This window comes from Capra hircus, chromosome 29, assembly GCF_001704415.2.
Source record: "Capra hircus breed San Clemente chromosome 29, ASM170441v1, whole genome shotgun sequence".
NCBI lineage: Eukaryota > Metazoa > Chordata > Mammalia > Artiodactyla > Bovidae > Capra > Capra hircus.
The window spans coordinates 26,833,528-26,860,355 of NC_030836.1; the positions used below are offsets into that span (position 1 = coordinate 26,833,528).

At 36.8% G+C, this 26,828-nt stretch overlaps 2 protein-coding genes across 2 annotated transcripts; both read left to right on the top strand.

The window, feature by feature from the left end:
- LOC102176499 lies at positions 11,938-12,920 on the top strand. The gene has a single exon (XM_013975799.2). The coding sequence runs from the start codon at positions 11,985-11,987 to the stop codon at positions 12,918-12,920; it is 936 nt and encodes a 311-aa protein (XP_013831253.2). The 5' UTR covers positions 11,938-11,984.
- On the top strand, positions 22,782-23,717 carry LOC102176396 (olfactory receptor 8G1-like). The gene has a single exon (XM_005699563.2). It carries the CDS (start codon positions 22,782-22,784, stop codon positions 23,715-23,717), a length of 936 nt encoding a protein of 311 aa, XP_005699620.2.

The following is a 26,828-nucleotide window of genomic DNA, read 5'->3' on the forward strand; positions in this document are numbered from 1 at the left end:
TACTCTTGAGAGTCCATTGGACAACAAAGAGCAAAATAGTCAATCCCCAAAGAAATCAACCCTGAATATTCATTGGAAGGACTGATGCTAAAGCTCAAACTTCAATACTTTGGCCACCTGATGTGAAGAGCTAACTCACTGGAAAAGACCCTGATGTGGGGAAAGACTGAGGGCAGGAGGAGAAGGGAGCAGCAGAGGATGAGATGGTTAAATAGTATCACTGACTCAATGGACATTTGTTTGAGCAAACTCCAAGAGATAGTGCAGGACAGGGAAGCCTGTTGTGCTACAGTCCATGGGGTCACAAAGAGTAGGACACCACTTGAGGACAGAACAACAGACCTCAGTTCAGTCGCACAGTTGTGTCCAACACTTTGAGACCCCATGAATCACAGCACGCCAGGCCTTCCTGTCTATCACCAACTTCCTGAGATTACCCAAATTCATGTCCATCGAGTCGGTGATGCCATCCTACCATCTCATCCTCTCTCACCCCTTCTCCTCCTGCCCCCAATCCCTCCCAGCATCAGGGTCTTTTCCAATGAGTCAACTCTTTGCATGAGGTGGCCAAAGTACTGGAGTTTCAGCTTCAGCATCAGTCCTTCCAATGAACACCCAGGATTGATCTCATTTAGGATGGACTGGTTGGATCTCCTTGCAGTCCAAGGGACTCTCAAGAGTCTTCTCCAACACCACAGTTCAAAAGCATCAATTCTTCAGCGCTCAACTTTCTTCACAGTCCAACTCTCATATCCATACATGACTACTGGAATAACCATAGCCTTGACTAGATGGACCTTTATTGGTAAAGTAATGTCTCTGCTTTTTAACATGCTATCTAGGTTGGTCATAACTTTCCTTCCAAGGAGTAAGCGTCTTTTAATTTCATGTCTGCAGTCACCACAAGCAGTGATCTTGGAGCCCAGAAAAATAAAGTCTGACACTGTTTCCACTGTTTCCCCATCTATTTCCCATGACGTGATGGGACCAGATGCCATGATCTTCGTTTTCTGAATGTTGAGCTTTAAGCCGACTTTTTCACTGTCCTCTTTCACTTTCATCAAGAGGTTTTTTAGTTTCTCTTCACTTTCTGCCATAAGGGTGGTGTCATCTGCATATTTGAGGTTATTGATATTTCTCCTGACAATCTTGATTCCAGTTTGTGCTTCTTCAAGCCCAGCATTTCTCATGATGTACTCTGTATAGAAGTTAAATAAGCAGGGTGACAATATACAGACTTGACGTACTCCTTTCCCAATTTGGAACCAGTCCGTTGTTCCAAGTTTAGTTCTAATTTTGCTTCTTGACCTGCATACAGATTTCTCAGGAGGCAGGTGAGGTGGTCTAGCATTCCCATTTCTTTAAGAATTTTCCACAGTTTATTGTGATACACACAGTCAAAGTCTCTGGCATAGTCAATAAAGCAGGCAAATGTGGCCTTGGAGTTCAGAATGAAGCAGGGCAAAGGCTAATAGAGTTTTGCCAAGAGAACACACTGGTCATAGCAAACACCCTCTTCCAACAACACAAGAGATGACTCTACATGTGGACATCACCAGATGGTCAATGCTGAAATCAGATTGATTGTAGTCTTTGCAGCCAAAGACAGAGAAGCACTATACACTCAGAAAAACAAAGACCCAGAGCTGACTGTGGCTCAGATTTTGAACTGCTTATTGCCAAATTCTGACTTAAAGAAAGTAGAGAAAACCACTAGACCATTGAGGTATGACCTATATCAAATCCCTTATGATTATACAGTGGAAGTAGCAAATAGATTCAAGGGATTAGGTCTAATAGACAGAGTGCCTGAAGAACTATGGACAGAGGTTCGTGACATTGTACAGGAGGCACTGATCAAGACCATCCCCAAGAAAAAGAAATGAAAAAGGCAAAATGGTTGTCTGAGAAGGCCTTACAAATAGCTGAGGAAAGAAGAGAAGCAAAAGGCAAAGGAAAAAAGGAAAGACATACCCATTTGAATGCAGAGTTCCAAAGAATAGCAAGGAGAGATAGAAAGCCTTCCTCAGTTATCAATGCAAAGAAATAGAAGAAAACTATAGAATGGGAAAAACTGGAGATCTCTTCAAGAAAATTAGAGATACCAAGGGAATATTTCATACAAAGATGGGCACAATGAAAAACAAAGATGGTATGAACCTAACAGAAGCAGAATATATTAAGAAGAGGTGCCAAGAATACACAGAAGAACTATACAAAAAATATCTTCCTGACCCAGATAACCACAAAGGTGTTATCACTCACATAGAGCCAGACATCCTGGAATGTGAAATCAAGTGGGCCTTAGGAAGCACCACTACCTAGAAAGGTAGTGAAAGCTAGTGAACATGATGGAATTCCAGTTGAGCTATTTCAAGTCCTTAAAGATGATGCTGTGAAAGTGCTGCACTCAATATGGTAGCAAATTTGAAAAACTCAGCACTCGCCACTGGACTGGAAATGGTCAGTTTTCATTCCAATTCCAAAGAAAGGCAATGCAAACAATGCTCAAACTACCACACAATTGCACTAATCTCATGCTAGCAAAGTGATGCTAAAAAATTCTCGAAGCCAGGCTTCAACAGAACCTGAACTGTGAACTTCCAGATGTTCAAGCTGCATTTAGAACTGGCAGAGGAACCAGAGATCAAATTGCCAACATCCATTGGATCATCAGAAAAAAAGCAACAAGTAAGCAACATTTAATAAAGTTTTCAAACAAAGCAGGTATTTAAGGTTTTTTTTTCAGAGAGTTGAAGAGTAGAAGGGATTATCCCCAGGTCAGACAGCATGTATGATGTTGAATTAAATTTTCAATTCACTACTGTGTAACTTAGTATCATAACCAATAAGAATTATGAAATCATGAAATTTGGGAACTGGAATAAATGCTAAAACATAATTGAATTCAACCAGGTGCTTTTATCTTTAAACAGTATTTGCTATGCAGTTGACCACTCAGAACAACCAGAAACATTTTGGCTATAAGATCATGGTATGTCTGATGATTGCAATGTTAAGCCTTTGTTGTAAAACCAAATATTCTCCCTACAGTTTCAAGCAGTTAATGTTACTTTAATCTCTTAAGACATACAAAGACATACCTCTAAAATAAGTCAATGCATTTAACATTGAGATGACTGTATGTGCCATGTGCAGTTTTGCTTTGCTAAAAAATGTCTTCAGCTATTTCAGTCATTCTAAAGTGCATATTTCTATATCATTTTGAGTTTGAGTAAGCTCCAGGAGCTAGTGATGGACAGGGAATCCCAGCGTGCTGCAGTCCATGGGGTCACAAAGAGTTAGACATGACTGAGTGGCTGAACTGAACTAAAACTTCTTCATAAAGTTAAACTAAAAACACATCGGTCTTAAAAAAATAATAACAAATCAAAATAACAACATTCTAGAATAATACACTGTAACTAGTTAATGTAATCTTGGATTGTGCTTAGTTCTAATGTAAGCAGATTTTGGTCATTTATATAAAATACATCCAACTATTCTAATGTTCACCTTGCTTATATTCCTTGTTGTCAGACTTAATTAATTAATCCCATTTGTTTATTTTTGCTTTTATTTCCAGAATTCTGGGAGGTGGATCATAGAGGATCCTGCTGTGATTTATGTCTGAGAGTGTTTTGCCTATGTTCTCCTCTAGGAGTTTTATAGTTTCTGATCTTACATTTAGATCTTTAATCCATTTTGAGTTTATTTTTGTGACCCCACTGTCTTTGAATTCTATGGAGAACACATGCAAAACACATGATTATTTTTTAAAAACACATCATAAATGATCCTTAGTGTTTGTCTTCAAAAGCCATTATTATATTTTGGAAATATGGATAATTATCTGATTGCCAGTACTTCAACCATGAAGCTCAAATTGCCTAAACTATTCTTAGTGCACTGCTCCCAGATCAGAGATGTGTGCAATTGAGTGGTAGTTTGAGCATTCTTTGGCATTGCCTTTTTTGGGGATTGGAATGAATACTGACTTTTCAGTCCTATTGCCATGCTGAGTTTTCCAAATTTGTTGGCATATTGAGTGCAGCACTTTCACAGCATCGTCTTTCAGGATTTGAAATAGCTCAACTGGAATTCCATCACGTTCACTAGCTTTGTTCGTAGTGATGCTTTCTAAGGCCCACTTGACCTCACATTCCACATGTCTGGCTCTAGGTGAGTAATCACACCATCGTGATTATCTGGGTCGTGAAGATCTTTTTTGTACAGTTCTTCCGTGTATTCTTGCCACCTCTTCTTAATATCTCCTGCTTCTCTTAGGTCCATACAACTTCTGTCCTTTATCGAGCTCATCTTTGCATGAAATGTTCCCTTGGTATCTCTAATTTTCTTGAAGAGGTGCTAGTCTTTCCCATTCTGTTGTTTTCCTCTATTTCTTTGCATTGATTGCTGAGGAAGGCTTTCTTATCTCTCCTTGCTATTCTTTGAACTCTATAAAAATGGTATATCTTTCCTTTTCTCCTTTACTTTTTGCTTCTCTTCTTTTCACAGCTATTTGTAAGGCCTCCCCTGACAGCCATTTTGCTTTTCTGCATTTCTTTTCCATGGGATGGTCTTGATCCTTGTCTCCTGTACAGTGTCACAAACCTCTGTCCATAGTTCATCAGGCACTCTATCTATCAGATCTAGTCCCTTAAATATATTTCTCACTTCCACTGTATAATCATAAGGGATTTGATTTAGGTCATACCTGAATGGTCTAGTGGTTTTCCCTACTTTCTTTAATGTAAGTCTGAATTTGGCTATAAGGAGTTCATGATTTGGGCCACAGTCAGGTCCCAGTCTTGTTTTTGCTGACTGTATAGAGCTTCTCCGTCTTTAGCTGCAAAGAATGTAATCAGTCTAATTTCATGTTGACCATCTGGTGATGTCCATGTGCAGAGTCTTCTCTTGTGTTGTTGGAAGAGGGTGTTTGCTATGACCAGTGCGTTCTCTTGGCAAAATTTTATTAGCCTTTGCCCTTCTTCATTCCATACTCCAAGGCCAAGTTTGCCTGTTACCCCAGGTGTTTCTTGACTTTCTACTTTTGCATTTCAGTCCCCTGTAATGAAAAGGACATCTTTTTGGGGTGTTAGTTCTAAAAGGTCTTATAGGTCTTCATAGAACTGTTCAATTTCAGATTCTTCAGCATTACTGGTTGGGCCATAGGCTTGGATTACCATGATATTGAATGGTTTACCTTGGAAACGAACAGAGAGCATTCTGTCATTTTTGAGATTGCATCCAAGTACTGCATTTCGGACTCTTTTGTTGTCTATGATGGCTACTCCATTTCTTCTAAGGGATTCCTGCCCACAGTAGTAGATATAATGGTCATCTAAGTTAAATTCATCCACTCCAGTCCATTTTAGTTCGCTGATTCCTAGAATGTTGACATTCAGTCTTGCCATCTCCTGTTTGACCACTTCCAATTTGCCTTGATTCATGGACCTAACATTCCAAGTTCCTATGCAATATTGCTCTTTACAGCACCAGACCTTGTTTCTATCACCAGTCACATCCACAACTGGGTATTTTTTTTTGCTTTGGCTCCATCCCTTCATTCTTTCTGGAGTTATTTCTCCACTGATCTCCAGTAGCATATTGGGCACCTACCAACCTGGGGAGTTCCTCTTTCAGTATCCTATCATTTTGCCTTTTCATAGTGTTCATGTGGTTCTCAAGGCAAGAATACAGAAGTGGTTTGCCATTCCCTTCTCCAGTGAACCACATTCTCTCAGAGAAGTGTGACAAAGAAAGGTAATGCCAAAGTATGCTCAATCTACCACACAGTTGCACTCATCTCACACCCTAGTAGAGTAATGCTCAAATTCTACAAGCCAGGCTTCAGCAATATGTGGACTGTGAACTTCCAGATATTCAAGATGGTTTTAGAAAAGGCAGAGGAAGCAAAGATCAAATTGCCAACATCCACTGGATCACGGAAAAAGCAAGAGAGTTCCAGAAAAACATCTATATCTGCTTTATTGACTATGCCAAAGTCTTTGACTGCGTGGATCACAATAAACTGTGGAAAATTCTGAAAGAGATAGAAATACCGGACCACCTGACCTGCCTCTTAAGAAACCTATATGCAGGTCAGGAAGCAACAGTTAGAACTGGACATGGAACAACAGACTGGTTCCAAATAAGAAAAGGAGTACGTCAAGGCTGTATATTGTCACCCTACTTATTGAACTTATATGCAGAGTACATCATGAGAAATGCTGGGCTGGAAGAAACACAAGCTGGAATCAAGATTGTTGGGAGAAATATCAATAAGCTCAGATATACAGATGACACCACCCTTTTGACAGAAAGTGAGGAGGAAATAAAGAGCCTCTTGATGAAAGTGAAAGAGGAGAATGAAAAAATTGGCTTAAAGCTCAACATTCAGAAAACAAAGATCATGGCATCCGGTCCCATCACTTCATGGGAAATAGATGGGGAAACAGTAGAAACTGTGTCAGACTTTATTTTTTTGAGCTCCAAAATCACTGCAGATGGTGATTGCAACCATGAAATTAAAAGACGCTTACCCCTTGGAAGGAAAGTTATGACCAACCTAGATAGCATATTCAAAAGCAGAGACATTACTTTGCCAACAAAGGTCAATTTAGTCAAGGCTATGATTTTTCCAGTAGTCATGTATGGATGTGAATGTTGAACTGTGAAGAAAGCTGGGCACTGAAGAATTGATGCTTTTGAACTGTGGTGTTGGAGAAGACTCTTGAGAGTCCCTTGGACTGCAAGGAGATCCAACCAGTCCTTCCTAAAAGAGATCAGTCCTGGGTGTTCTTAGGAAGGAATGATGCTAAAGTTCAAACTCCAGTACTGGCCACCTCATGCGAAGAGTTGACTCATTGGAAAAGACCCTGATGCTGGGAGGGATTGGGGGCAGGAGGAGAAGGGGACGACAGAGGATGAGACGGCTGGATGGCATCACCGACTCAATGGGAGGCAGTTTGAGTGAACTCCGGGAGACTGTGATGGACAGGGAGGCCCAGCGTGCTGCAATTCTTGGGGTAACAAAGAGTCTGAAACAACTGAGCGACTGAACTGAACTGAAGGCAGAAAGAGAAAAACAAATATCATTTGTTGGAAAGGAAAAACTGACACAACATTGTAAAGCAATTATATTCCAATAAATACAACAAATAATAAAAGATTTTATGAAATATAAACACTATGCCCTATTTTCAAATGGGTAACTGTTTATTGTATTCCCTTAAGGCAAGCTCTAGTATAATTGAAGCTTATTTCACTTGAGTAAATGACTGAGTTTTTCCACAATTTTAATGTGGAAATTGATTGAGAAGCACTGTGTTGCCCAACTGTAAAGTCTTTTAAAAATAATTGAGCCTGGGAGGGGGGTTCATGTTTGGGAATGCATGTAAGAATTAAAGATTTTAAAATTTAAAAAAAATAAAAAATAAAACATTTTAAATCTTAAAAAATAATAATAATAATTGAGCCTAATTCATTTAATCATATATTATACATGCTCCCTGATGTGAGTTTCCAATTTATCTTACATCATGCTACAATCTAAGACTGCTTCCAGGTATTTCAGCTTTGGGGAAAAAAAAAGTCAAAGTATATAAAAAAGAAGGATTATGAACCATAATTGCTTATAATAAACTGTTTCATTAAATATACACGTAAAATTTAAATTTAAAATTTAAATTTAACAGGTAAAATTATTATTAGTGACCACTTCAAAAAAACATTACATCAATATTCTGTATTCTTGCCCATAAAACTCTAAAATTCAATTCTATATATATATTTCATTTTTGAATCAATTATTTATATTATCTATTATTATAACAATTAAATATATATACTACATGAAAAATGATTTTAATTCATTATTTAAAATTTCTGGCTTTATTAACAGTAGGATAAATTTTCAGAATATGTCCTAATGCTCTAAATCTACTATTCACAGTCTAGATGGTGAAGCCACAGCATTGGTAGGAGCTTGTCAGAAGTGCAGAATCTCAGATCCAGCTTAGACTGGCCAGATCAGGATCTCCAGTTTAACAAAATCCTTAGCAGAAGCCTGTGAACAAATATTTATTGCTAGTTGATAAGTTCAGGATTGACAAATAATACCTTTTGAAGGAAAATGTTTGACAACTGGGGACACTTCACCTGCAATTGCCTCTTTTCTCAAGAGCCAGTCTCTTGAGAAATGCAAATCCTTGGAGAGTATTTGAATCCATGTTACTTGTTGCCTGGTATAGCTAAATCCAGGATGTACCTTCATAGCACAGTGATCACAACTGCTCAACGGAAAACTAAAAAGGTGCAGATGTTTGCTACCTTGAAGCTGAAGAAACACACACTGAAGACTTAGAATTTAAGATGCTGATCTGTGATGCATAACGGCTTCAAAAGTGACTCCTGAGACCAGGGCTGTCAGGCCCGCCCTCCCAGCACTAAAGACAGCAGAATGCTGGGTACCTATCACTCCCCACACTAACACTAGTGCTATTCTTTGAGAGCACATTGTGAAATAGATTTGGCATTGAGATTTCCAGGAACAAAGAAAGGTGAGTGTGTTGATTTTATACTTAGTATTTGAGACTTCAATTATGAAAGTAATAACCATTGGCATTCAGGCAAATATTCCACAACATCTTCATTCATAAAATTGTCACTTTATTCATAAACCATGTTTTTAAACTTTCTGTGATGTGCCAAATGTGGGATATTTTCTTGGATACAGAGGAAACTAAGTCAGACTTGTTCATCATTTAATCTATAGTACAGCTGGAGTCTGAAAATGGAGGATTATTGAGCTTGTAGTAAGAAAGTCGAATCAATTAGAAGGAATATGAAGTTTTCATGATGATATTCTGCTTTCCTGGTGGCTCAGGTGATAAAGAATCTGCCTGCTATGTGGGAGACTGGGTTTGATATCTGGGTTGAGAAGATCCCCTGGAGAAGAGAATGGTAACTCACTCCAGTAATCTTGCCTAGAGTATCCCATGGACAGAGGAGCCTGGTGGGCTACATGAGGTCACAAAGAGTCAGAAATAACTGAGCAGCTAACACTATTACTACTATAATGACATTAATTCTAAATGAGATTAGTTAAAAAAAACTATGTAGCAGATAATAGAGATGAATGGGGTTGGTGAGGCTATTATTTCATATGAGTAAGTAAAAATCTAGATAAGTTGAGAGAATTTGACTTATTCCAGAAAACGAACATTTTCTGAATTTGACTGTAAGTTTCTGAAACCAGAAGGAATCAGATGTGAACTGAGTCTGATTGAATGTATTCGTTGATTAAGAACAGACATTTCTAAGAGCTCAAAATTTTAGAATATTTTTCCTTGTATTCTTAGATCTTTCAAATGCCGTACATAAAATGTCTTTTGTCTCTTTAGAGTCCCTTGAGATATATAACGACATCTGTTAATTATCCCAACATCTCAAATATTTTTCAAGTTTTACAGTGTTTATTTGCTTTTTATCTTGTCAGTATCTCTCCTTAAAAAGAATATCCGTAACTAAGCTCCAAAGTCATTTATAATTTAAGGGTAGTATAGTGCTTCCCAACCTAATCGCACACATAGAAAATGGTAATATTTGTGTGAAGTGACAGGTTAAGTGAATCAGGCTGCATGTGGCCAGTGGTGACCAGCTTAACTCATTGGTTCTATCTCACTTCCTCATATCTGTGGCTTTGTAGTTCCATGGAACTAATATTAGAAAATCATCATACTGGGATTACTGCTGATCATACTCTAGACATTGTGTAATCTGAAACTAATTTCTTTATTAACCAGTCACTTACTTTGTGAATTTTATTGAGTTAATAAAAAAATTGATCCCTTATTCTTTTCAAGTGAATAGCACACAAAGCTATATCCAATATTCAAATGATTAGGTTTTTTAATCTAAATTTTAAATGTAAATACTCCTTATTTTGCTAAACTTCAAGTTGTTTGTTTTAATTGTTTTCAGTGTCTCTATTCATTTTTCCAGTTGCTGTCACCCTGGGGTCTAAGTCGTACAAACTTGGAAGGTTTTGTTGATCACAGAGTGTGCACTAATCAGGGGGCACTGGCGATTTTCAAGCCCAAGCTTCACTGAGAAAAGAAAAATTTCAGCGGAGAGTTTGAGTACCAACTGCTCTTTTCTAATTGTATTCCTACCTATCCCCATTAAAAGTCAAATAAGCTAAGGCCAGTAAGTAGTAACTTTGTCATTTTTAATGTTCAGTGATTCCATCTTACATTCTAATAAACGACTGAAACCCCATATAAACAGGGTTTATGTCATTCCTACATACACCTAATTCTTACATTAGGTCTATAAGATGGGCATTGAATCAGGACTAATAAATATCAGAAGGCATTTTGAAACAAAAATTACAAAATATTCCATTCCCTAGCTCTGAATCCATTAGGAGAGCTGTTCAAATTTTCATGCCCCTCTGAGTTTTCGCTCCTATTTTATTTTCATACTATGCTTCTTTATAATGAATATTAGGCCCTCTTAATATCAAAATTTGAATTTCATAAGGTAAGTAACTGTGTTTTTGTAATGTTTATACTCTAAACTTCATTTTGAAATGAAGTGCTGTTTCAGCAATTGTTGCCAAATTATTGAAGAAAGAAAGAAGGAAGGAGGTAGAGGAAGGATGAAAAGGAGGAAAGGGAAGAGAGAGGGGAAAGAAATAAGAAGATAAAAGGAAAAGAAAGGAGAAAAAAAATTTCTGAAGTTCTCCACCTAAAACATGCTGCTACATGAACTTTGTGTCTTCTAACACAGTAGTTCCCAAACCTCACTGATCATCAGAATTACACTGGCAGTTTTGTTGGCTTATTTGTTTTATATTATTTTGATTATCAGGTGTTGAGATCTTTAAAATTTTCCAAGATTCTAAACACTTTTGAGGACATTTTTAAAGATAAAGAGCAAAAAGAAAAGGCATTTTTTAAATAAAACTATCAAATATCAGACTAAAAAGAGGCAGTGGTAATGATTTAACTAAAGTAACAGCATATATAATAAAAGAGAAATTTGATAAAATTCTGGAATTCTGGAAGTACCAAATTTGTGAATTATTTAAAATTGTAGAGGCAATCTTTCAAAGAGACAGAAAGAAAAAATGATTTATCAGAGCTATTCTACAGAGATTAATCTATCCCTGGAGTAAAGAATGTTAAGGAAGATGATTAAAGATTTTCATTTTCAATTATATGTTTACATTTCTACACTCATTATTTTTATAAATGTGATCTCTCTAGGTGATTCTGATGATCAACCATATTGGGGAATCCTGAATTAACAGACCATCTTTGTGTTGATATGTTCTTTTACATCTGACTGTACAGTGACCAGCCCGCAGAACTCCATCTTACCCACGAGCATATCATGAGAGCCAGTGCCACTTGACTATGTGAAGTGATGATAAGTTATTATATCACGTTCATGTTCACAAACTAAAACCTTGGCCGTGATGTAAAATTCTTTTGACTTGAAATAGGTTGGAATCCAGAAATTTGGAGGAAAGAAGAGTGCTCAAATAATAGTAGAAACGTTCATTTTGACTGCCTTTAAAAGTCCAGAAATCAGTGTTTCTTTTAAACTGTATGAAATATCTCAATAATAAGATTCTTGAAGTTTATAATTTTTATTCTAGTTCAATCAGAATCATAGTTTGTCCTAGAATGACAATAGAAGCTAAAGAAATCCCCACATTATGTATGTCCTCTGATGACCATTACAGAATGATCTCAGGAGGATTACTCTCTGCCTCACACACATGCACATGCTTATGTTCATAAATCTCTCTCTCTCTCCCTCTCTCTCTCTCTCTCTCTCTCTCTCTCTCTCTGTCTCTCTCTCTCTCTGTCTCTCTCTCACATACACACACACACACACACACACACACACCCCAACACAAAAATACATTCATTTCCTTATTTTTAAACTTAGAACCTGCTGAGAAGAAAATGGACCCTGGAAATCACTCCTCAGTGACTGAGTTCATCCTCGCTGGGCTCACAGAGAAACCAGAGCTCCAGATCCCCCTTCTGGTCTTCTTCCTAGGAATCTACTCAGTCACAGTGCTGGGGAACCTGGGCATGATCACACTGATAGGGCTCAGTTCTCACCTGCACACCCCCATGTACTATTTCCTCACCAATTTGTCCTTTATTGATTTCTGTCATTCCATTGTCGTTACCCCCAAAATGCTGGTGAACTTTGTGACAGAGAAGAATATCATCTCCTACCCGGAGTGTATGACTCAGCTCTATTTCTTTATTGTTTTTATTATTGCAGAATGTTATATGTTGGCTGTAATGGCATATGACCGCTATGTTGCCGTCTGTAACCCTTTGCTTTACAATGTCATCATGTCTTATTATAGGTGCTTCCAGCTCACAGTGACAGTTTATATTTTGTGCATCATTGAATCTGCAATCCATACAGGCTTTATGATTAGACTCTATTTCTGCAAGGACAATGTGATTAACCATTATTTTTGTGATCTCTTGCCACTCTTGGAGCTATCCTGTTCTAGCATCTCCATGAATGAATTATTGGCTCTAGTCTTTAGTGCTTTTAATATCCTGATTCCTGTTTTAACCATCCTTGCTTCCTACATCTTCATCCTCTCTAGCATCCTTCAAATCCACTCCACTGAAGGCAGGTCCAAAGCCTTCAGCACCTGCAGCTCCCATATCTCAGCTGTTGCTGTTTTCTATGGATCTGTAGCATTTATGTACCTGCAGCCATCATCAGTCAGCTCCATGGACCAAGGGAAAGTGTCCTCTGTGTTTTATACCTGCATTGTACCCATGCTAAACCCTCTAATCTACAGCCTGCGGAATAAGGATGTCAAATTTGCTCTGAAGAGAATTCTGGACAGCGGAAAATGTAGATGAATAGACTCGATGTCATAGTGTCATATCAGAAATATGTCTTTGGTTTGCTGGGATATACAATGCTTTAGTTTTATTGTTCAAATTTTTGGAAATTCAGAATCATTTTCTCATATAATGCTTTTCCCAAATTCTCTCTGAGCCACTTCCATTGAACCTGTGTTACAGTGACTATGTATGGAGAAATAACAAGAATAAAGTCAGAGAGTCTTAAGAATTAAAGAAGTTCCAGTTTGGTTAAAAAAAAATACAAACCACAACAACTATGATGATCATCATAAAATAATAACATACATGATTGAAATAGTATAAAATATCAAGCACAAAGCCCAGCACTTTAAAGTAGATGACTTCATTTAATATTTACAGGTTTCTCTCAGAGCAAGCCCTAGTGCTATTTTACTTTGAAATCTGAATAAACTGACACTTATTTAGTTTCAGTAAATGTCTAAGCTCCCAAACATAATAAATGACAAGGGTCTAGAATGTCTGGCTCCAGAATCTGTGATTTTACTCAAAGTGATATATTGGCCCCAAGTAATTATGGGTAAGTCTAAGGCCTTCCCAGTAATTTTCTTCTGAACATTAACCTACAGTTCCTTATAAGACTGTGTCATTTTCTTCTCTCTCTCCAATCTTAGTATCACTTTTGTTTCTTTTGATATAATGAAAATAATCAAAATATTTCAAAACTGTCTTAATCAAAGGAAAAAGAAATCAGTTGGAGAGTTACTGCAGAATCTTATGACAGAAACTCACTAAAGAGATTCAAATTTTCATGCTCAACACCAACAATTTTTACAAAAGTAGCCCAACACATTTTTATCTTTATACGAGTAATGCTGTATTATTTATGGAAAAACTACTCATATTAGCCAAAAAAGCTATAATTTACAAATAATTGCCATTCACATCAGTTTTATCTCGGAAACATTTCTTCTTTCCCTTTATATGATTCCTTATTTGCTTCTGGGCATTTTACCATCTGGTTACTATAAATCTGGGTCTTCCCTGGTACCTCAGTGGCAAAGAATCTGCCTGGTAATGCAGGACAAGTGAGTCCAACCCCTGGGTAAGGAAGATCCCTTAGAGAAAGAAATGTCAACCCACTCCAATATTCTAACCTGGGAAATTCCATGGACAGAGGAGCCTGGTGGTCTGTAGTCCACGGGTGTCAAAAAAGAGTCGGACATGACTCAGAGACTAAGCAACAACTATAAATTCTCATGAAATTCTAAATACTCAGCTGTCTTCTGTCTCTTCTCAGTTCAAAACATTTACTCATTAATAACAGGTCAATGTTCTTTAGAAAGTGTTTAACCTTATTCACCTGTAGTGTCTAATTATGTAACAAAAACACATATAACATAATATTATTTACTACTCTTGTATCCCATTATCCGTTAACTCATTGATGTCAGACATTCATTTTCCAAGTGCTCTATTATGATTTAATTTTAATCAGTATATTGAAAGAAGATAAATGGCTATAATTAAAACCCCTATTCTTCCAATTAAAATTAATTTAGAAAAATGATTTTTAAAAAAACCTCCTGTCTCAGGCATGATTCCTACTCTGCTATATATATATATATATTCTAGAATATATATGTATATACATACACACACAAATATATATATATATTCTTTCTGCTTGTGCAATCTTGATTCCATAACCTGGAAGCACAAACTTAAGAACTGATGCTTTTGAATTGCTGTGTTGGAGAAGATTCCTAAGAATCCTCTGGACTACAATGAGATCAAACCAATCAATCCTAAAGGAAATCAACCCCAGACATTCATTGGGAGGACTGATGCTGAAACTGAAGCTCCAGTACTTTGGCCACCTGATGCAAAGAGCTGACCTGTTAGAAAAACCCTGAAGCTGGGAAATATTGAAGTCAGAAGGAGAAGGGGACTACAGAGGATGAGATGGTTGGATGGCATCACCAATTCAATGCACATGAGTTTGAGCAAGCTCTGAGAGGAAGGAAAGTACAGGGAAGCCTGGTGTGCTGCAGTCCACGGGATCACAAAGAGTCAGACACGACTGAGCAACTGAACAACAACAATATATCAGAACATATACCCTATTAGAACTGAAAGAATGGCATCTATGGGTTTCTTAACGCTTTTCAGGATGTATAGTCATAGGAAAAATATCTGTTTTTACTTTTTGTGTACATCTTTTCTGTGTCTGACCTTTTGTTGTTGTTGTTGTTCACTCACTCAGTCATGTCTGACTCTTTGTGACCTCAGGAACTGGAGCACTCCAGACTTCCCTGTCTTTCACCATCTCCTGGGGCTTACTCAGACTCATGTCCACTGAGTCAGGGATGCCATCCAACCATCTCATCTTCTGTTGTGCCCTCCTTTTTCTTCTATCTTCAATCTTTCCCAGCATCAGGGTCTTTTCCAGTGAGTCAGCTCTTCACATCAGGTGGCCAAAGTATTGGAGCTTCAGCTTCAGCATCAATCCTTCTAATGAATATTCAGGATTTATTTCCTTTAGGATTAACTGGTTTGGTCTCCTTGCAGTCCAAAGGACTCTCAAGAGTCTCCTCCAACAACACAGTTCAAAAGTATCAATTCTTCGGCACTCATCCTTTATGGTCCAGCTCTCACATCCATACATAACTACTGGAAAAGCCAAAGCTTTGACTGGGCAGGCTTTGTCAGCAAAGTAATGTATCTGCTTTTTAATATGCTGTCTAGGTTGGTCACAGCTTTTCTTCCAAGGAGTACATGTCTTTTAAATTTGTGGCTGCAGGCATCATCTGCATTTTGGAGTCTACTATTTCTGTTTCTTCCCATCTATTTGCCATGAAGTGATGGGACCAGATGCCATGATCTTAGTTTTTTGAACATTGTGTTTTAAGTCAGCTTTTCACTGTCCTCTTTCACCTTTGCAAGAGGCTCTTTAGTTCCTCTTTTCTTTCTGTCATAAGGGTGGTGTCATCTGCATATCTGAGATTATTGATATTTCTCCCAGCAACCTTGGCTCCACCTTGTGCTTCATCCAGGCAGGCATTTTGCATGATGTACTCTGCATACAAGTTAAATAAGCAGGGTGATAATAGACAGCCTTGACCTTTACTAAACTCCAAAATCTCTTTCTCACTTTTTTTATTCAGCACACAGAAGTAACTGTAAATCATTGTCTGCTCACCTATAAGGTGGCATTCCAGACACACATATTGCCCTTCAAACATCCCAGAATCCTGCAGCCACAGCAAATCCAATGCTAAAGAAACTTTTTAATTGGGGGGCACCTTACTTAAATCTGAAAGAACTCCAGGGAAGTTATTCAAAACAACAGATCTTCTACCTTTCATTTTTCCAAGAGGTCCATAGATGAGCAGTAACAAGATCTGAGAGGTTTTATTTAAAATGCATAATATCAAGCCATTTATGAGACTTGCTATCACAAACCACTTTTGATCAAGATCCTTAGGTTATTCCTATGCACATTAAAGGTTTAGAAGTTTTCAAAAAATGCTGATATCTTATGTTATACTCTTAAAATTTTGACTTTATTGACATAGGGTGTACCATGGGTATTGAAATAATAATAAAATAAACTCCCTTGTTAATTTGAAATGAGTATCCAAAATTGAGAAATACGAATGCATGCAAGCGTAAACTGGTAATAATAATTGAACTGATACATTTAGCTATATTTTATAGTATTTCTCCTCACTTGAGTATCCAATTTACTTTGATTAAGTTAAACCTTATATTATTTCCCATTTTCTGATTTTGGAACAAAAAATGAAAATATACAAACAAATAAAAAATAGAAGGAATATGAAAATAGAAGGAATAAGAAACAAAGGTGCCTAATAAAATGTTTATTTATATATAGCAACTAGAATTTTTAATAGTGAGGACCTCAAAAGAAAACAAATATAACATAAATATTTTGAATTTTTACCTGAAAACTTAAATCCAATTTTATATAGGTTTGACTTTTGAATCAATATTTATATTTCCTATTTACAATCAAATGAATTAAATGCATTCTTGTACAAGCTTAATCAGTTTACTTCATTATTTTAAAATCTATTGTCTTATTAACATTAAGATAACTTGTCAGGAGGGTTTCCAGGTGGTGCTAATGGTAAAGAACCAGCCTGCCAATACAGGAGACATATGAGATGCAGGTTCAATCCCTGGGTCAGGAAGATCTCCTGGAGGAGGGTATGGCAACCCACTCCAGTATGATTTCCCGGGGAATCCCAGGCACAGAGAAGCCTGGCAAGCTACAGTTCATTGAATCTCAAGAGTCAGACACGACTGAAGTGACTTAGTACTCATGCATGCAATTTGTCAAGATGAGCCATGATCCTCTAAAACCTTTTATTCACAAAGTGGACTGGGAACCAGTAGCATTGGCAAGGAGCTTGTAAGAGATGCAGAATCTCAAAGTCTCAAATACTCCTCCAAACCACTGGATGAGGATCTACATTTAAAAAAAAGTCCCCAGGTGATCCTGTGAAGAAATCTTTATCACTAACTGATGAGTTCAGGATTGGCAAACAATCCTTCTTGAAGGAAAAATCTGGGGACAGGTCAACTGGGGACATGTTAACTGCAATTGCTTCTTTTTCAAGAGCTTGTCTCCTGAGAAATGGAAACCCTTGGAGAGTATTTTACTCCATGTTATTTATTGGCTGGCATAGCTTAATCAAGGACACACCTTCATAGCACAGTGACCACAACCACTCAGGGGAGAACTGAGAAAGGTGCAGATGTTTGCTACCCTGAAGCTGAAAAAACACACTAAAGACTTAGAATTGGAGATGCTGACCTGTGATGCAGATCAGCTTCAAAAGTGGCTCTGAGACCAGGGTTGTCCCTGCCCTCTCAGCACTAAAGACAGCAGAATGCTGGATACCTATCACTCCCAACACTCACACTAGTACTATTCTTCCCTAAGAGCATGTTTCCAACGAGATTTGGCATTGTGGTTTCCAGAAGAAAAAAGGTGTGTTGATTTTACATTCTCTTTTTGAGACTTTAATTATGAAAGTAATAACCATTGGCATTTAGGCAAATATTCCACAATACAGTTATTCATATAATTATCAATTTATTTGTAGCATATTTTTAACTTGCTATAATGTGCCAGATGTAGGCTGCTTACTGACCAGAGGAGAATAAGTCTGATTTGTTCATCTGATTTATAGACCAACTTCAGTCTGAAAACATGCTATTTAGAAATGGAAGATTCTTGAGCTTGTAGTAAGAAAGTCTAACCAATTTCAAGGAATTGGAGGTTTTCATGATGACATTAATTGTAAATGAGATTAGAAAAGAAAAAATAATTAGCAGACAATAGAGATAATGGGGTTGGTAAGACTACTTTTTTTCATGTGAAATGATGAAAGCATGAGTAAATAAAAATATAGATAAGTTGAGAGAATTTGACTTATTCTAGAAAAACAAAATGTTGTGAATTTGAATGCAACCTAAAACTGAAAGGAGCCAGATACAAACTGAGTCTGGAGAGTGGCAAGAGGTGGTGTAGATATCCATACTTTGTCTTAAAAGCCATGAAGAAAATCCTTTCCCTAACGTCCCTGGTGGTTCATTATCTGATTTATGGTTAAGTGTATTCAATGATCAAGAATTGCCATTTCTAAGAACCCCAATTTTTAGAAAAATTTCCCTTGTATATAGTGAAGGGTATATTCATTGGAAGGACTGATGCTGAAGCTGAAACTCCAATACTTTGGCCACCTGATGCGAAGAGCTGACTCATTTGAAAAGACCGTGATGCTGGGAAAGATTGAGGGCAGGAGGAGAAGGGAACAATAGAGGATGAGATGGCTGGATGGCACCACCAACTCAACGGACATGGGTTTGGGTGAACTCCGGGATTTGGTGATGGACAGGGACGCCTGGCATGCTGCAGTTAGATCTGTATTCCATTATCCTCACATATTTTCTAAGTTCTTCACAGTTTTTATTTGCCTTTTATCTTGTTGATGTCTTGCCTTAAAAAGAATTTCTATAACTCCAAACTCCAGATATAATGTAAGTGTAGCACAGTGCTTCCTAACCTAATTGCACACATAGAAAGTGGTAATATTGCGTGAATTGACAGGTTAAGGATCAGGCTGCATATGACCAGTGGTGACCAACTTAACACATGAGGAAGTAGGTTCATCCCCTCTTTCAGATATGTTAAGAACCCAAGACCTTCGAACCCATATGATGATTTGTGGCTTTGCAGTTCCATGGAACTAGTGTTAGAAAACTATATTATTGGGGTTACTACTGATCATACTCGAGATATTGTGTTTCTACAAGTGTAATCTGAAACTAATTTATTAACCAGCCACTTACTTTGTGGGTTTTATTGAGTTAATAATGAATTGACACCTTATTCTTTTCAGGTGAATTGCACCCAAAGCTATAACCAGTATACAAAGAATTTGGTTTTTTTAATCTAAATTTTAAACATAACAACTCTTTGCTTTGCTAAATTTCAGTTTATTTGTTTTAAGTATTTTTAGTGTCTCTATTCAATTTTCCAGTTATTGTCCTTCCTCAGGGACTAGGTTGTGGGAACTTCAGCAGTTTTGTTGACCACAGAGTGTGTACTACACCAGAAGGGACTGGCAATCTTCAAGCTCAAGCTTCACTGAGAAAAGAAAAATTTCACAGACAGAGTTTGATCCCCAACTGCTCTTTTCTACCTTTACTTCTTCCTATCCCCTTTAAAATTCAAATATTGAAAGGCCATTAAAAAGTATTTTGTCATTTTTAATGTTTAGTGATCTCATCTCATATTTTGACAAAAGACTTAACCCTGCTTAAGTGGCCATGCTACTTAATTGGCATTGCTATACACATCCAATTCTTAATTTTTCTAGTATATCTAATCTATCTATATATGATAGGGAAATCTCTATCTTTAATTGATTCTTATGTAAGTAGGGTACAATAACTTGTTTCCAAAGAAATATTTAGACTCTCATAGGTAGATCCTATGGACATTGTGTCAGGACTAATAAATAACAGAAGACATTTTGAAATAAAAATTCCCAAATATTCTGTTCCCTAGCTCTGAATCCATTAGTAGATCTATGCAAATTTGCATGGCCCTCTGAGTTTTCACTCCAGTTTTTGCATATTATGTTACTTTATGATGAATATCATCTTTAATTTTATGTGTGTAGTTTTCACACTCTAGAATAGACCTTGCTTTTTGGTAAATGCTATCTCATGAATTTTTGCTAAATTACTGAGAAGAGAAAGAAGAAAGAAGGAGCAGAGAAGGATAAAAAGGAGGAAAGAGAAGAAAGGAAAAAAATGCAAAGACAAAAGAAAAAATAAAGAAAAAAAACAGAATGTTTCAAATTCTCCACCTAAAACATTCCACTACACTGACTTTGTGTCTTCTAATTCAGTAGTTCTCAAACCTGGCTAATCATCAGAATTACATTGGCAGGTTTATTGGCTTGCTTGTTTTAAATTACTTTATTAAAAGTTCAGATCTTTTAAAATCCTCAAAGATTCTGAATCCCTAATTCTGATGTTGTTATAAAATGTGTAATAAAAATTTCTCCAGATAAGTTGAGAGAATTTGGAGAGCTGATGAATAACAACTTTTGAGAACATTTTTAAAGATAAAAAAGAAGTGAAGAAAAGATATTTTTTAAATATAAGTATCAAATATTAGAGTAAAATTTACAAGGTGGTACTGCTTATGCAATAAAGTGGAATTTCAATAAAATGTTGAAAGTTGTTAACTCTGGAAGTACCAAGAGTCTGTGAATTATTTTGAGCTGTAAAGGTAATCTTTAGGAGAAGAAATAGAAGCAAAAATTGTTTATCATTGATCTTCTGCAAATACTAACATCCCAGAGCAAAAGAGTATAAGGACAATGATTCAGGAAATTTTATTCTTAATTATAATCATGTTTACATTTTTACAGTCATTATTTTTGCAGATACTTTAAGCTCTCTAGGTGACTCTGATGATCAAACCATATTGGGGAGTCCTTGAATTAACAGACACTCTGTGTTCAGATATGTTTTATATCTCACTGAAGAGTGACCAGCCCACAGAACTCCATCTTACCCACGATAACATCATGAGAGCCAGCTACACTTGGCTGTGTGAAGTGAAGGTAAGTTGAGTCTCTTTCATGTTCACATTGAGAAACTAAAATATTGTCCTCACTGTAAAATTCCTCTGACTTGAGATAGGTTGGAATCTAGAAAGAAAGTCATTTTCTGACAGTATATGTATATTTTAAATGAACCCAGATACAAGGAGGAAGGCAGATAGGCCAGATATTAACATGTTAGACTTGCAGTTGTTTCCCATTATGGTTTAGTGTTGTTTTCATTTCTCTGGTGAATAAGGATTTCAGGATCTTTTTATGTTCTTGTTAATTATTCTTTTATCTTCATCTGTGATATATCTGTTCACATAGTTTTCTTATTTTTAACTTGTTTGACTGTCTTCATGTTATTATCATTTCAGTATTATATTTCATACTCTCAATAACAGTCCATAGTGCTTTTGATATTCTAATAATGTATTTTGAGGAATAGTTTTTAATTTGAATAAAAAGAATTTATCAATATTGTTTGGTTAGACTGGTTATATTATTTGGTTATATTGGTTAGTATGTATGAGTGTTCTTTCTAACAAATTCTTAGACTAGTCCAATACGTTATATATTCTTTAGTGTTTTCTCACAAAGTTTAACAGTTTAATCTTTATACCTAGATTTAAGATTCACTTCAATTTTATTTTTATTTAGCTGTGAAGTAGAACAATTTAGATTTTTTTCATTTTAATTTGTATTCAAGTAACAATTTTTCTATTTTATTTCTACCCATATGTAATGATAATCTGTTTACTGCTTAACACAATAGGGGACTGCATTTCTGATTCTATGTCCCCTGATTTTATGACTAGTTTTAATACCTTTTTAGTTAATGAAAGATGAAAAAGAAAAAGTTTAACCATTATAAGTGCTCTTTCTGTATTTTGAAGTGTGTAATTATCTTCTATTTTCCAAATAATAGCATGGTATGACAACAATAAAAACAGCTGTTGTTATTATTACCATTTTCAGACTGCTAATCTTTTCTAGTTAGACAATGAGATTATCTTACTATTCAAAGATTATCAAGTAGTAATTGATGAGTCAGTAGATAAATGCAGATACTTGCACTTTAACTCACAAGCACAATTCATATATCTTTTCTTAAAGCATTTAGTCCACAAACATGCCAACAGTGGACTAGTTCACAGTGAATGTTGTTTGTGCTGTTTTATTTCCAAAAAAAAAAAAAAAAAACATTAAAAACTGAAGATTTTTACATAGAAACCCATGTTTTATAATTATCAGAAAAAATAATTACAAAATCTGTTTTGATGTGTCTCTTTTCTTCTCTGACAGAAATTAAATTCTAGTTAATAAAAGGTTCTACACTTACATGAGATTTGCTCACTCCAGGTTGATGCTCAACCAGTTTCTGTCATTTTAATAGGTCCTCTAAGATTTGGGTCCTCAATTGGGAAAAGAAGTGCTTAAAATAAGTGAATGTTTCAATTATGGAATAGCCATTCAAATAGGTAAAATGATCACTATTATGGCTGAAAAATGTGTAAGTGAAATAGCTTAATATATTTTCTGTCAAACTGTAAAAACATTTTATTAAGAAAATGTTGTTTAGAAAACTTATCTGGAGTTTAAACTTTTCAGAGAAACCAAGGAAATATTCAAACAGTTAACCTTCTATGTGAGGTAACTTTAATAAACAAAGCATAAAAAAGACACGTCTTCAAAGCTGTCCCTTTCTCTCTCTCTCTCCTTCAGAAACTTCCCAGATAAAATGGCAAAAGGAAATCACTCCTCAGTGACTGAGTTTATCCTTGCTGGGCTAACAGAACAGTCACAACTCCAGCTGCCCCTTTTCCTCCTCTTCCTAGGAATCTATGTGGTCACGGTGGTGGGGAACCTGGGCATGATCACACTGATTGGTCTTAGTTCTCACCTGCACACCCCCATGTACTATTTCCTCAGTAGCTTGTCCTTCATTGACCTCTGTCATTCCACTGTCATTACCCCCAAAATGCTGGTGAACTTTGTGATAGAGAAGAACACCATCTCCTACCCTGAATGCATAACTCAGCTTTACTTCTTCCTCCTTTTTGCTGCCTCTGAGTGCTACATGTTGGCTGCAATGGCATATGACCGCTATGTTGCCATCTGTAGCCCCTTGCTGTATAATTCCATCATGTCACATCAGGCCTGTTTGTCCCTCATTTCGGGAGTGTATATGATGGGATTGGCATGTGCATTCTCTCACACAGGCTGCATGCTTAGGGTTCATTTCTGCAAATTAAATGTGATCAACCATTATTTCTGTGATCTTCTACCTCTCCTAAAGCTCTCCTGCTCTAGCACCTATGTCAACGAAATACTGGTTCTATGCTTTGGTGCACTTAACATCTTTGCCCCCATCCTGACCATCCTCAGCTCCTACATCTTCATCATCTCCAGCATCCTCCACATTCGTTCCATGGAGGGCAGGTCCAAAGCCTTCAGCACGTGCAGCTCCCACATCTCAGCTGTCACTATTTTCTATGGATCTGCAGCATTTATGTACCTGCAGCCATCATCTGTGAGCTCCATGGACCAAGGGAAAGTGTCCTCTGTGTTTTATACTATTATTGTGCCCATGCTTAATCCCCTGATCTACAGCCTCAGGAATAAAGATGTCAATGTTGCCCTGAAGAAAATTCTTGAGAGAAGAATATTTTTGTGACCAGACATGACATGAGCATGATATTTTAGGTCTAGCCATTGCTTATTACACTGTATGAATGTATGGTTCTCTTATGTCAAAATCCTTACCAGTGCTTAATTTCTGAGCTAAGAACCCTTCATGCTTTGTAACATTGATCAAACCTGTATGCTCCTACTATGCCATTTATTGTTTTCGTTGTGTACTTGGCTGCTTATTGTCCAAAATGCATTGTACTGTAATGTTCATGAAGGTTATCCCCATGCGTGTATTTCACTGCTGTATCTGCAGGACCTAAGATAGTTCCTGGCATTAGAAAGACCTTGATAATTTTCTCATTTCCTTTTTAAAAATATTTATAGGAAGCCATATATATCTCATAATGTCATTATCCATTACTTTCTCTAAAAGCTACATACGACTTTCAAAAGTTAAAATCAATTAAATTTATGTTTGAATAGTTCTTCAAAGATCTGCAACAAAACTGATAACATCCTAAATTATTTCTATTCAAAAATTTAGAAGCATAAACTTGAGTAACTTCAGTATCAAGCCCCAATACAGGTAAGATAACTTGTGAACACTTGATTTTTTAAGTCATTAAATAAAGTCAACAACCCAAAATCCTTGAACTAAAACTCTTGGTTTTTAAGCATGCAGCATACACGTGTTAAAAAATAATATGTGTATTTGTTATCTGATGAGTCAGCATAGCAAATCTGGAGATACAGTGGGTTCTGGAACTCGATTACTCCAGCCTTGATTACCAGGGTTTCCCATAACCAGATTAAAATAGAACTTCACCTATATTGACACTGAGAAAATTCTTAGTATGTAGAATTTTACCACATGCAAATTATAATTCAAAAAATTTAATTTCAAGATAAAGAGAAAATATGATAACCTATAATGTTTCAGAGTTGTGGATCTTCCTAGATTGCCACCATGAACCAGAACATGATTTCTTTATTACTCTATACATTAAGCAAAACACATCAGTAAATTTTTTCACATTAGGTGACAGATTTCTATGTGATTCCTCAATATTTTTTTTATTTATAGAGTTAGATAAAGTCAATAACGTACTGTACCTAGAAGGAAATTTTCCTGGGGTTATGACAATAACCAGTTGAAACCTTCCTGCAACCTATATGTTACAATTTTTTAAGTACTACTGTTCTATAAATACATCATGGGGTCTAAATACAGTTTATATAGGTCAATGAGAAAAAAATATCAAACAAATATTGCACACAAAGATATTTTTCTGATTTTTTATTTATCTCTTGTGTAAAATCACTTTAGAGGGTTCCTTTAATGCAGGTCTTAAAAATTCCCTAAAATTTTGAATTCTTATAGAGCTTGACATGAAATTCACCAGATTTCTAATAAGACCTATCCCAGGCTTGCTTCCAACCTATAATCTAACAAAAACAATAAATTACAATAATATGATACCAGACTGAGCGACTGAACTGAACTGAAGTAAACACGTGAGAGTCAATGGGAGAAAAAGGAATTGCTAATTGTAACTTTTCCCAAGAGTTGATACTTGTGGGATATAATCCTAATGGGAGATCATTAGCATTATCTGTTCTTCATCTGACTCTTAGCATCAATACTCAGATTATAAGTCACCATTCACATCAACCAACATTTGCAGGGGCCCACTGACTTCACTCACCTAGAGCCAGACATCCTGGAATGTGAAGTCAAGTGGGCCTTGGGAAGCATCAGTATGAACAAAGCTAGTGGAGGTGATGGAATTCCAGCTGAGCTATTTCAAATCCTGAAAGAAGATGCTGTGAAAGTGCTGGACTCAATATGCCAGCAAATTTGGAAAACCTGGCAGTGGCCACAGGACTGGAAAATGTCAGTTTTCATTCCAGTCCCAAAGAAAGGCAATCCGAAAGAATATTCAAACTACCACACAATAGCACTCATCTCACATGATACTAAAGTAATGCTTAACATTCTCCAAGCCAGGCTTCAACAGTACGTGAACCGTGAACTTTTCGATGTTCAACCTGGTTTTAGAAAAGGCAGAGCAACCAAAGATCAAATTGCCAACATCCACTGGATCATCGAAAAAGCAAGAGAGTTCCAGAAAAACATCTATTTCTGCTTTATTCACTATGCCAAAGCCTTTGACTGTGTGGATCACAACAAACTGGAAAATTCTGAAAGAGATGGGAATACCAGACCACCTGACTTGCCTCTTGAGAAACCTATATGCAGGTCAGGAAGCAACAGTTAGAACTGGACATGGAACAACAGACTGGTTCCAAATAGGAAAAGGCGTATGTCATGGCTGTATATTGTCACCCTGCTTATTTAACTTATATACAGAGTACATCATGAGAAATGCTGGGCTGCGTGAAGCACAAGCTGGAATCAAGATTGCTGGGAGAAATATCAATCACCTCAGATATGCAGATGACACCACCCTTATGGCAGAAAGTGAAGAGGAACTAAAAAGCCTCTTGGTGAAAGTGAAAGAGGAGACTGAAAAAGTTGGCTTAAAGCTCAACATTCAGAAAACCAAGATCATAGCATCCAGTTCCATCACCTAAATGCAAATAGATGGGAAAACAGTGAAAACAGTGGCTGACTTTACTTTTCTGGGCTTCAAAATCACTGCAGATGGTGACTGCAACCATGAAATTAAAAGACGCTTACTCCTTGGAAGGAAAGTTATGACCAACCTAGACAAGATGTTTAAAAGCAGAGACATTACTTTGCCGACTAAGGTCCCTCTAGTCAAGGCTATGGTTTTTCCAGTGGTCATGTATGGTTGTGAGAGTTGGACTGTGAAGAAAGCTGAGCACCAAAGAATTGATGCTTTTGAACTGTGGTGTTGGAGAAGACTCTTGAGAGTCCCTTGGACTGCAAGGAGATCCAACCAGTCCATCCTGAAGGAGATCAGCCCTGGGATTTCTTTGGAAGGAATGATGCTAAAGCTGAAACTCCAACACTTGGTCCATCCTATGCGAAGTGTTGACTCATTGGAAAAGACCCTGATGCTGGGAAAGATTGAGGGCAGGAGTAGAAGGGGACAACAGAAGATGAGATGGTTGGATGGCATCACCGACTCAATGGACATGGGTTTGGGTGGACTCTGGGCATTGGTGA

What these genes read in the sequence shown, in the direction of transcription:
- LOC102176499 (XM_013975799.2), top strand. Translation starts at nt 11,985, where the DNA reads ATGGACCCTGGAAATCACTCCTCAGTGACTGAGTTCATCCTCGCTGGG.
- LOC102176396 (XM_005699563.2), top strand. Translation starts at nt 22,782, where the DNA reads ATGGCAAAAGGAAATCACTCCTCAGTGACTGAGTTTATCCTTGCTGGG.